Source organism: Cavia porcellus, unplaced genomic scaffold (assembly GCF_034190915.1).
Source record: "Cavia porcellus strain 051 isolate PalLab524CR breed Dunkin Hartley unplaced genomic scaffold, mCavPor4.1 scaffold_2, whole genome shotgun sequence".
NCBI lineage: Eukaryota > Metazoa > Chordata > Mammalia > Rodentia > Caviidae > Cavia > Cavia porcellus.
Window position 1 is genome coordinate 35,512,366 of NW_026947485.1, and position 12,606 is coordinate 35,524,971.

Below are 12,606 nucleotides of genomic sequence, written 5' to 3' on the forward strand. Positions count from 1 at the left end.
TGAACAACTATGAAAAAAGTACACATTTTGGGGTAAAAATTAAGAATTCTATTTGAATATTTTATGGTCAAAGTGTCAGCTATCCAAATGAAACTGTGAAGTAAATTTGGAGTTACAAATCTAGACTTTAAAGGAGATTTCTAACTTGAGATATAAATTTAGGCCTTAATAACATCAACTTAGGTGTCAAATGAGAGTTAACATTAAAAGCCGAGCAAACAAACTTCCAGTTTTAATACTGTTGAAGCGATTTCATAACCTGGTGACAAATACCTTCTATTTGAAACTATGGAATCATTCTCCTTTTTCCTTTACCTTGTTTCTGCCTGAAGATTAGTATAAGTCTTTTTTTGTGTGGTATAGCCAAATACCTGAGGGTTGATAACTTATAAGAAAAAAAGTATATTTGATTCATGATTCTGGTTCCTTTACCTTGTTTCTGCCTGAAGATTAGTATAAGTCTTAAGTCTGTCTTGTGTGGTATAGCAAAATACCTGAGTATTGATAACTTATAAAGAAAAAAAGTATATTTGGTTCATGATTCTGGTGGCTGGAGGGTCCAAACAGCATGGTACCAGCACTCTGGTTGAGAGTCTGCTGGCAGAATCAAGTCACATGTATAAGGAGCCTAGTGCTTGGGTGGTCTTGATTTATAACAACCCACTCAAGAGAAAGCTAATTTTGTCATACAAAAGTGAACCCACTCCTGTAGAGTGGGCATTAAATTGTAAAGAAAGAAGTTACCCTTAACTTGACAAAGGATATCTGTCGGTGTCGATCCCGGCCGGCAGGAAAAAACACACGACACGAGTAGTCGGCGGATAGCCTCTGGTTTATTTTCTCTCTCCGTACGCCCTGTTCCGGGATCTCGGATCCCGCCTGAGGGAAGCCTCCTCTGGTCCGTTCCCTACGGCTCCTTGTGTGCTTCTCTCAGCAGTCCCTCTTCTTGGTGTGTGTCCTCGCCCCAGGGGTGGTGTCAGCATATATATGGACACATCGACCAATCACATCAAAGTAGGCAAGACGAGCTGATTGGCCAGCGTCAGCTGTTGCTGGGCAGACTAGCTTACAGGGCGTGTTGTTTACTAGCTAGGGAGCAGGAAATGGGCGCCATCTTGGCATACTCGATGGGAGGGGTAATCTAGCTCAGGCTTCACTCCTCACCACAGGCCTCATATCACTCGGTCGACGGGAGGGGCAATCTAGCTCAGGCTTCACTCCTCACCACAGGCCTCATATCACTCGGCCAGGCTCCCAACATCTCCCCCTTCTTTATTTATTAAGATAGTGTGGTCTGTGGGTCCATGTGAGGTGTCTGGGAGTGGGCCTATTTCGCAGGCCGAGGCATGAGAGAATGTAGAGGTCTATACCCTGCTGTGCATCACCTTGTCTCGTACATATCCTTGCGCCAGGACCATGCTCAAGGTGAGTGGTTCATTTTTTCGCAGGGCCAGGCTTTTGTGAACCGAACCTGGATGCATATAGACATTCATTCCTGCCTTCCCCTCAACCCTTGAGGCGGATGGCACTGCAGTACCCTTGGTCTCGCATCTCAATGCCATAACTCTTACTCCCTAGAGGACCCTCGGAGTAGAGCCTGTCTTAGGTTGATCAGGAGAACTTCTCCCGTCTTACCCGTCGTTGGCTTGCCCACTCAACTCTTAAAGCTTATATCTTGGGGGAGACACGGAGGGGTCTGCCGAGTGACATTTGAGGAACCGCGTAATCACTAATTACCAACCATAATCCCCGTTCACTACAATCACTAATTACTATTTTCTAATTATCAATGGGAACACGCCTTAAGCGTGGGGTCCTTCTAGTCTAAGTTCGCAGCCGCGACGGGGAAGGAGACGTACGTAATAATACTAGAACATCCGTAAGAATAATGGCGAGGGCAGCCACGTACTGGTTAAAGGAGCCGTGCCTTTCTAGCCTGAGCCCAGAAAACGCTAGGTGTGGAATCCCCTTGACTCTGGGCCAGCAACATCATCAATGTCATATGTGTCTTTTGGGTCGCCCTTATCGACCGCAGGCACCTAAGAGTCACGAGAGTGACAACCACAAGAGCAAGAATGATCCCATACGCAAGAAGTGACGAAGGTTTGAAGAAAGAGCCTATCTGGCTTAGGACATCATCAAAAAAGGAGGCTGTAAGTATAGGCACCTCTATCTGATCTAGCTGCCGGATAGTCATATCCAGGCGCACGCTAGCGTTCCAAAAGGAAGAATTATAGGTGGTGAGAACATAATCCTGAAATTGCCTGTAAGCCGAACGGTTGACCTGGATGGGGGTAACGCACAACTGGGTGAATGCCCATCTGGCGTCACATAAATTGTTAGCCACCTCCCAGAGTCCCTGGACTTCCTGAGCGATTAGGTCGATCTGCTGCTGTAACGCCATTATGGCGTTGTGCTGGAGGAGGTTGACTTCTTGTTGCTCCCTCAGCGCCAGGGAGGTGGTGTCCGTAAGATTGGTAAAGGCCTGAGCCGTCAGCGTAGACTGGGTCAGAGCAACGGCAGCCGTCACAGCCGTCGCAGTCAGAGTCACGAACAGTGCTGTCAGGGCCGCTGTGATCCCAAAATCTCTCTTACGTCTGAGCATGGGTAGTTGGTCCTGCTGATAGACGGGATGAACCCAAACAGATTCGTTAAAGGGAACCCACATCAGTGGGGGTCGAAGAGCCAACATAGCATACGGGAAAGACCCATTCCAGCAGTTCCCTGTAAAGCATGGTTGGTTACTGCACTTAAAGGAGATGTCAGCAGAGAATACCCATAAGTAGGGCGGTTTTACGCATGCAGCCTCAGAATTAAGGGTGACATTGGTGGTTCCATTAGAGGCAGAAGCGTTAATAGCGAGCATGGGTCTTAAGTCCATGCAGGCTCCGGTGGAGAGGCACAACCAATTTTCATTAAGGGGAAAGGGGAAGCTTATTGCCCACTTGTTGTTCACTCTCAGGTAGGACTCCCACCAGGTCAACGCGAATATGTTGTTACTACCGGATGGAGGAGAGAACCGGGACCACCAAGACATGTTTAGATGAGTCACTCCCACGCCGTCGACAGTACAGGGCTGCCATGAAAGTTGTGACAGGTCCACCATCTGTCTTTTTCGGCTTGGGGACACACGGTATGGGCATGTGGGGAAATCGGGACGGGTGTGCATGGCTGCTCGGGGTTTGCAGGTTGAGTTAAAAGTGATGACTCCGCCGCTAAGTGTGCCAGCTTTAAAACATCCAGGCGAATGCAGGGATGGGACAGACAACCTCACCGTCAGGGAGGTATTGTACCATTTTACAAGGAGGGGCAGGAAGCTAACGCAGGATCCCCGGTGACACGAGGGGTTACTATTAGTGGAAAAAATGACCACATCATTGGTGATGGGAAGGTCAAAACGTATGGGTCTGATGGTTAACGGTATATCTGGTATGCAAGGCAATCTGGCGGAGCAGTTTTTTGCATACAACTTTGGGAGAGAGGGGGCTGTGGTGGAGATAGCGGCTAGCGCTGGCGGATGATGTATTGCTGCCCACACCAAGTCTGCTCCTATTTCAGTAGTGGTGGTGAGCATCAAAACCAGAAGGAAGGGGGCTGCCGGAAGGCGGCGTGGCCTAGCCACTCTGGCTGCACCGTACCCTAAAAGAGAGCCAATTACTATCGAGAGCATAATCATTACTGTGTCCCATAAGTCATACGGTATTCCTCGGTCGAGCAGCAATATCCTGGTCGGACCGATCTTGATTAGGCTGTCCGCTGCCGTTGAGTTTTGGAGTGTCTCCTGCATTATGTTTCGTTGGATTCGCCACGCGCGTCAGCCGTTCTGGGACCCACAATGGTTCTCGTCCTGGTTCCTGTGGGAAAACACAAACCGCACCTCGGTTCCAGCTAACTACTGGATCCGGGCCCATCCATTGTCCCGTCAGGACATCTTTCCATTTCACCCATCCCCTATTGCCAGGAGATGGATTACAATGTTCCATGGCCGGGGAGTGATTGTTGTTATTCAGGTTCAGAAAATTGTATGTGAACAGTGCCATGGAGAGCCGTGCCTTTGGGGGCAGGCCCTGACTTATTCCCCCTTTTTGTTTTTGTAGAATTTCTTTAAGGCTCCTATGAGCCCTTTCAATAATTCCTTGACCTTGGGGATTGTATGGGATGCCATGTTTTAACTGTACCCCCATTTTTTCACAGAACTCATTAAAGGCTCTGCTTGTATAAGCTGGTCCATTATCAGTTTTTAATATTTTTGGTTTGTCCCATGCGGCCCAAGCTGTCAGGCAATGATTGATTACATGAGACACCTTTTCGCCAGTTTCAGCAGTCGCAAATATAATATGAGAGCAGGTGTCCGTAGAGACATGAACATATTTAAGAGATCCGAATTCTATCATATGTGTGACATCCATTTGCCAAGTGTCGCCAGGAATCAATCCCCTGGGGTTAACTCCCGTTGATACGACGGGTGTGTATGTGGCGCAAGAGCCGCATAACCGTACGATGTCCCGCGCGTCAGCCCTGGAAATGTGGTACTGGTTGGCTAACGTCCTGGCGTTGACATGAAATCTGTCATGAAACAGACGGGCTTGTTCTATTGAAGATAACATATTGAGTATCCACAACGGGCGAGTGGCCACGTCAGCTGCCGCATTGCCCTGTACCATGGGCCCTGGCAGGCGCGTATGTGCTCTTATGTGAGTGATGTATATTTTGTTGTGTCTATTTATCAGCAGAGTCTGGATAGACAAAAACAAATTAGTCACTTTGGAGGTTGGCTTAATCGGGCCCGCAGTCTCAAGGACCTGCATGGCATTAACAACGTATTTTGAATCAGAAACAATATTAAGGGCCCCTGGGAACTTCTCGAGGACGGTTTGTACAATTTGTAACTCTACCACCTGTGGTTGATCTGGTTCAAATTGTATGCTGATCGGAGGCATACCTGAGACCACATAGGCCCCTATCCCGGTTTTTGACCCGTCCGTATAGATCGTTGTTGCAGGAGTAAGTGGTGTGGACGCGGTGATTTTTGGGAATATCACCGGATGTTGAGTAACAAACTGTAGTATGGGGTCCCTGGGGAACTGGTTGTCTATCTCCCCAAGAAAAACACATCTCAGGATGGCCCACGTATCTATACAAGCAGTCAGGATTTTTATTTGAGAAGCGGTATAAGGTACCCGGATAGCATGGGGTGCAGAGCCAAAATGTTGGATAGCCCTGTCATGTGCCTCCAAGGCCAGGGAAGCGACCGTTTCCGGATAATGTTCGATAATCTTGGCAGGTGAGACCTTAGGGTGCACCCACAAAAGTGGTCCCTTTTGCCAAATCACTGCCGTAGGTTGAGAAACGGTCTGCAGCAAGCAGACCTCAAAAGGCTGTTCTGAGTCAATTCTCCGCAATGCAGCTGTACTTAGGGCTTCCTCTATCTTTCTCAGAGCAACTCTGGCTTCCGGGGTGAACTCCCTGGGGGAGGCAATATCCGGGTCTCCTTTCAGGAGGTCGAACAGGGGCTTTAAGTCCGAGTTAGGGATGTGTAAATAAGGTCTGATCCAGTTTATATCTCCCAGTAGCTTTTGCATGTCATTCAAGGTCCTTAGGCTATCTGTTCTGATGGTTACCTTTTGTGGAGAAATCGATGTGGGGGAGACTTTGGTGCCCAGGTAGGTCACTATGTCTCCTCCCTGAATCTTGTCAGGGGCAATATGTAAATTTGCCTTTCTCAGGGCCCTGACCAATTGGCCAAGCATATCCTCCAACTCAGTCACATCTTTTGCACTGATTAGCAAATCATCCATGTAATGAATACATCTAATTCTGGGGAAGGCTTCACGCAAGGGGGCCAGTAGAAAATCAAGATACATCTGACACATGGTGGGACTGTTGGCCATACCCTGGGGTAATGTAACCCACTCGTACCTCTGATCAGGACTCTCTTGGTTAATGGTGGGTAGGGTAAAGGCGAATCTGTGGGTGTCCTCTGGATGCAGGGGGATTGAGAAAAAACAGTCTCTAAGATCTATGGCATAGACTGACCAGGACCGAGGGATGGCTGAGAGGGCTGGTAGTCCCCTCTGGATCGCCCCCAGGGGCTGCATCTGTGAGTTGACAGCCCTCAGATCATGGAGCAGCCTCCACTTGCCTGATTTCTTCCTGATAACAAAGACAGGGGTATTCCAAGGGGAGGTTGACGGCTTTACGTGTCCCGCCTGAAACTGGGTTTTGACTATCTCAGTTAATGCTAAAAGCTTCTCCTTGGGTAAGGGCCACTGAGGCACCCAAACTGGATTTTGAGATTTCCAGGTAATCTTAATTGGAGCGGGCAGGAGAAGTTTCTCAGTGACCCCTAGGAAAAACCCAACCCGTGTCTACCTTCCCTTTTTTCTACAGGTACGGGGGATGTCCGGCCCTGCAGGGCTGCGCCCAGGCCCTTGCCGGGGACATATCCCTGATTTTTGAGTATCCCTTTGGCTTGGGGAGAGCAGGTGGATGTAAGAGTGACATCCATCTGGGTGAGAACGTCTCTTCCCCACAAGGATACTGGCAGCTGCAAAACAAAAGGTTGAAAATGTCCTCGGTGACCTTCCTCATCACCCCAAGGCAGGGTCACGGCACTAACCTGGGGGGCAGCCACTATCCCCAATCCTTGGAGTGTGTTGTCAGCTGTGTTGGTAGGCCAACTAGGAGGCCAGTCTTTCTTGGAGACGATGGAACGGTCTGCCCCTGTATCTAGGAGTCCTGTTATCTTTTTTCCGTTAATCCTGAGCGATAGCATGGGCCTTTTATCAAGAGTCATATGAAGTCCTTCAAAAATTTCCTTAGAGGAGCCAAGTCCCTGACCCCCTCTAACCCGTTGACCGGACCGGGGTCTCTCATGGAGACTGGGGAACAGTAAAAGTTGTGCTATCTTATCCCCTTCATTAATTACTATGGTCCCTATATGAGATTGTACCATGATTTTGATGTTTCCTAAATAATCTGGGTCTACAACTCCAGGGATCACGGTAAGGCCCCGGAGGGCTGTGGAGGACTGTCCAATCACTAAACCAACTAGCTTGTCGGGTAGTGGTCCTTTGGAGGTGGTTTCAACCACCTGAACGCCCATATCGGGTGTTAATAGGAGTCTGGAGGCGACACAGAGGTCCACGCCTGCTGGCCCGGGGGTGGCCCCTGTGGGGGGGTGCCATCTTGTGTTGTCCTGTCTAGGGAGTGGGGGCCCGTCCGTAAGGAGGGCCCCCTCTGGCCGTTTTTTGGCTCCGTAGTCTCCCTGCCACTAATACGGTTCCCCTGGGCATCAAAAATAGATCTGCAATCTTTTGCTTTGTGAGAACCTTTACCGCACCTTTCGCAGGTTCCCGTTCGTCTGTCTGATTCCTGTCTCTTGGATATAAACTCCCCCTGTCCGGTCTTGGGGCAGTTTTTCCTTATATGGCTGGGATCCCCACACTGGAAACATCCCCTGGGCTTACCAGGGTGATTGGTCTTCTGAGGCCCTGTCTGTTGTAAGGCGGCGGCTAAAAGGGCAGCCACGCCTGAGTTGGATAATGGCCCCCCTATTTCTCTACAAATTTTAATCCAAGCCTCTATGTTTTTACCTTTATGGGGTGCTATGGCTGCCCTGCAGTCCTTGGTGCACTGTTCGAAGATTAACTGTTTAATAAGAGGAGCAGCAGCACTCGGATCTGAAAAGAGCCTGTCAGCTGCCTCCTGCATTCTGGCCACAAAATCCACAAAAGGTTCTGTGTTGCCCTGAACAATTTTAGAGAGGCATTGTGAGGCCACCCCTGTGTTGTTTACCTGCTTCCAGGCGCGGATGCCTATGTTATGTATCTGTTCATACACATTTGGAGGGAATCTAGTTTGATCTTGAGCGTACTGACCCTTACCCATAAGCATATCCTCATTTTGCCCCCTATGGCCCCTAGCCGCATTTTTTTCAGCCTGTTCGGCGGCAAACTCAGTATACCAGGCGCGCCAATCCAGAAAAGCCCCGGGGGCCAGGCAGGCTTTAGCCAGTTGGGTCCAATCACTGGGCGTCAGAAAGCCACCGGCAGACAAATTCTCCAACATAGTTATAGTGTAAGGAGCAGTAGGGCCAAATGTGGCAACCGCATTTTTAAGCTCCTTAATTTGCTTGATCTCCAGTGGTTCCCAGTAATTGGGTCCTTGGCCTTGCGCCAGGAGCACCGGATAAAGCCCACATTGTTCATACTCATTCGCCCCTTGAGGAATCTGTTCCATTCTAAATGTCCATCTACGAAAATACCTTCCCTGGGACCTTGGCATTTTTTCACAGGGTGGTGCCTCCCCATGAGATGTCTGTCCCTCCCTATCACAAAATTGTATCTCTTTGTAACATGGCCGACCAGTCTTTGGGGCACAAGATGGCGGGTCGCCAGGCAGACAAGATGGTGGCCCTACATGTGACAACGGTCCAGGCCACTCCCTCCATGGGGGGGGTGACGGAGGAAGGCCCCAGGCCGCCATCTCACCACAGGAACCGGTGTTTGGGACCTCCCAGGGTGGCGCGGAAGGCTCTACGGCTTTCCGTTGGGGAGTGCTCAGGAGTTTCCTTCCCTTCTCTAGGTCTGTCTGCATCTTGACTAGGTCTCTACGTAAAGCTGCAAAGGGATTAGGGGGGTCACTTGCCTCATTGTCCTCGCCTTCCGAGGTATCTGAGCCCGAGGAATCCGAGGCAGGGGGTACCTCTCTCTTGCCTCGCTCTCGCGAGCGCCTCCGCACGCTCCCTGCGACGGACCCCTCTCGGGAGGACTCCGAACGGGCCCCTTCAAAAGCTCGGCGGGCCTGAGAGAGCCCATCTGCGCTATCCTTAGCCCCATTCCTCTCCCCTTTGAGGCATGAATGAATCATCTCCCAGAGCGGCCGAACCGAAAGTGGGAGTCGGCGCTCCTCTTCTGCTCTTTCTAAATCCTTACCTAATTTCTCCCAGCAAGGTAGGGACAAGTGCCCCGTCGGCAGGAACCAGGGTGCCGCCTCATCTACTTGTTGGAGAAACTCCGTAAGTGTCTTGGAGCTCATTGATATACCTGAAATCTTGAGCAGGTCTTTCACCGCTCTTACCAGTGACTTGGAACTCTTAGTGGGTAAGTTGCCCATGCCTGTCACTGAGGAGTCCGTTCTCACCGTGTGAGGCTAACCTGCCACATACACGTGAGCTTGAGGGGAGTCTAAAAAGCCCTGTAGGTGCGCGCCACCCAGAGCCCAGGTTTATCCCCTACTCACCTGTCCTGCAGAGCAATACTGGAGCGTCGTCCGCCTCGTCTCGGGGGTGATCAGTTCCCCGTACGGGCCACCAAATGTCGGTGTCGATCCCGGCCGGCAGGAAAAAACACACGACACGAGTAGTCGGCGGATAGCCTCTGGTTTATTTTCTCTCTCCGTACGCCCTGTTCCGGGATCTCGGATCCCGCCTGAGGGAAGCCTCCTCTGGTCCGTTCCCTACGGCTCCTTGTGTGCTTCTCTCAGCAGTCCCTCTTCTTGGTGTGTGTCCTCGCCCCAGGGGTGGTGTCAGCATATATATGGACACATCGACCAATCACATCAAAGTAGGCAAGACGAGCTGATTGGCCAGCGTCAGCTGTTGCTGGGCAGACTAGCTTACAGGGCGTGTTGTTTACTAGCTAGGGAGCAGGAAATGGGCGCCATCTTGGCATACTCGATGGGAGGGGTAATCTAGCTCAGGCTTCACTCCTCACCACAGGCCTCATATCACTCGGTCGACGGGAGGGGCAATCTAGCTCAGGCTTCACTCCTCACCACAGGCCTCATATCACTCGGCCAGGCTCCCAACAGATATCTACCCTAAAAATTCGAATGCATCAATTTCCTGACAAGTTTGACTATGTGGAAAAGCCTTTGTCCTGGCATATTATACTTCTCTGTGATTGTATAAAATAGCTTAACCACAGGTTCAATAATTATTAAAGTAAATGAAAATGTGAGTATATTTTTAACTACAGGAAAAACAAAAATTGTGCAAGAAAATAAATGTAGTTATAATACATCATTTGGCTCAGTAGTAAACAATATATAGATAATATATACTATATATGTGATATATAGTATTATATGACTTATATATTATTCCTAATACTGAAAACAGATTTGACATATTACTATGACATCAGAGTATCTATCAAGAACACACATATCCTCTGACCCAGCACTTCTGCTTAAAATAATAAATTCTATATTGGGTCAAAGTTCCAGTACAATAGCGTAATAGTTTAGCTGCCACTTGTCCTGATGAAGGCAGGATGCTTCTAATGTTCCACCTGAAGCACCACTGACTGTGCAGAACTTAGAGCAGATATCCTTGGTCAAGTTAAGGGTGACTTCTTCCTTTACAATTTTAGTATAAAGGATTTTTATGTTATGTTATGAACTAAGAGTTGACTTTCAGCAGAGTTTTACAGCTTAGATCAATGCTGATTTTCTCATTCATTAGTGTAGGAAATTATAAGAAAAGATTTTCTAACACTGTCATGGCCTTATATTCATGGGATTAAATTATATTTGGCTACACAGTGGGATGGCATATTTATATTACAATATATTATTAAGGTGTTTATTGCATTCATGGACATGTAATTTTTCTTGTCCTACCCATGTCTGCATAAAAAGTTGCAGAGTTTTATATCTTTGTCTATTGCTGAAATAATTTATGTAAAATAAGAATTATCTATTTATTGAAAGTTTGGTAGAACTTGCTTATAAGTTGTCTGTAACAGCCTTCTAAAGGTTAGATATTTGATTACCTATTAAATTACTTTTATAGATATTCAGTTTTCAATCTCATGTCTCTGTAAGTCAATATAGAAAATTTAATATTTTTCTGAAAATCATTCATTTAATCTATTTTCAAACAAAATGCTATAAAATTTACATAATCTCTATAACTTTGAAAACTACCGCTGAAACTTGATTTATTCACTGTCTTGTTTCTGAAGTTTATTTCCCTTGTACTTTTTTGTTCTTTCACAAGGTTGCAGTGAATAATGGTTGGATCATTATTTTTAGTCTTTCTTTTTTAAATTTTGTTTTGTTTTTTGAGACAGTGACTCACTATGTAGTGTAGGCTGCCCTTGAACTTGTGGTGATTCTCCTATTTCAGTCTCCTGAGTGCTAGGATTATGGGCATCCACCACTGCACCCTAGTTTTTTTCATTTTCTAGTAAATGTATTTAAGGCTATAAAATTTCCTTGTTACAGTTTTTGACATATGGGGTTATTATGGTTGTTTGTTTCTCTATAATTTATAATTTCAGTGTTGATTTCTAAGTCAGGAATTATAAAAAGGCGTTTTAAACATCCTAGTGATATGTTCCAGAGACTCAAATTTCCTTAACACGAGAATTATCTGAAGACCCAGCAGTATGAATATATTCAACACTACTGAACTGCACACTTAAAAATGATCAGATGGCAAATGTTACTTGCACTTGACTCACATTTTCTAAATGAAAATAAAAGGTAGATCCCCTGAGTAGATTTTAAGGACAAGGGTCCTTAAAAGCAAAAGAGGAAACAGAAGAGAGAGCTAGAGAGCTGGCAGGTTTAGACTTGGCCTGATGCTGCTGACTCTGGAGATAAAGGAAGGGGCCACAAACCATAGCACGCGGTGGCCTCTGAGTCAGGCTCCTCGATCGCCCTGCAAAGGAACATTGCCCAGCCAACACCTTAATATGAGCCTAATGAGACTCTATTCGAAGTTCTAGAACTGCAAGATAATAAATTTGTATTGTTTTAAATACAAATAAATAAATAAAAGTTCTCTGTGAGGAGTCTTGTAAAAAATCAAATTAATGGAAAATGGGTATCATGGCTTAGAACTCTTCTTGAATAGGATATTCAGAGTCTCTTGTTCTCTTGCCATTGTTGTGCACAACCCCAGTGCAGAAAGTATCATCCGAGTTTTTCAGTGAGAACACACAGACAGAAGGAAGTTAAGCTCCAGGACCTCGGGATCAGTGTTGGGGGACAGACTTTGTAGGTCACAGCAATTTCTACCATCCAGAATTCACGGAACGCCCCCAGAATCCACTCCACTTAAAGCACAAAGCCCCTGGCACCCACACCCAGTGTGATCTAAAGAGTCAGAGCTGGGAAAATATCAAACTGAAACATTGCCAAGACTTTTATCTGCCAGTGTTTAGAACGGCAGCGAGAAAGTGAGTCAAGCTGCAAGGGAGGGAGGGAGAGACCACAGCTCACCATGCTCTTGTCCTCTCGAGGGCTTAAGGGAATTTCCTTCCTAGAAATGTGTGCAGAACCCTTGCTACTGTGTCTCAGATGTGTCCCACCTGCTTATCCTTTGAACTTTAGATTGCATTATAAGAACTAACATTTGCTTGCTTGGAAAGAGGCTGAGTTTCTTCGTGACCCTTCTCCCTGGCCATTTGAGAAAGGTCTGGAAGCGAGAAGGATTCCTTTAATAAATGGGGCAGAGCTTCGTCTTGCCAACAACATGTTCAGCAATCTTTCGTTTTACTGTTTTAAAAAACAGAATTCAAAAAGATTTGCAGATTTTGTACAATTCCTCTGATCTCTGATTCTCTAAACTGATACACTGGTGTGGAACTTTCT

At 47.2% G+C, this 12,606-nt stretch overlaps 1 protein-coding gene across 1 annotated transcript; it reads right to left on the reverse strand.

Moving 5' to 3' along the window:
* Positions 1–814: 814 nt before the first annotated feature.
* Positions 815–9,806, reverse strand: LOC134474092 (uncharacterized). Its single transcript, XM_063240573.1, has 2 exons — positions 9,244–9,806; positions 815–3,854 (listed from the first exon to the last, which is right to left on the reverse strand). Exon 2 carries the CDS (start codon positions 3,785–3,787, stop codon positions 1,913–1,915), a length of 1,875 nt encoding a protein of 624 aa, XP_063096643.1. The 5' UTR covers positions 3,788–3,854; positions 9,244–9,806; the 3' UTR covers positions 815–1,912.
* Positions 9,807–12,606: the final 2,800 nt, after the last annotated feature.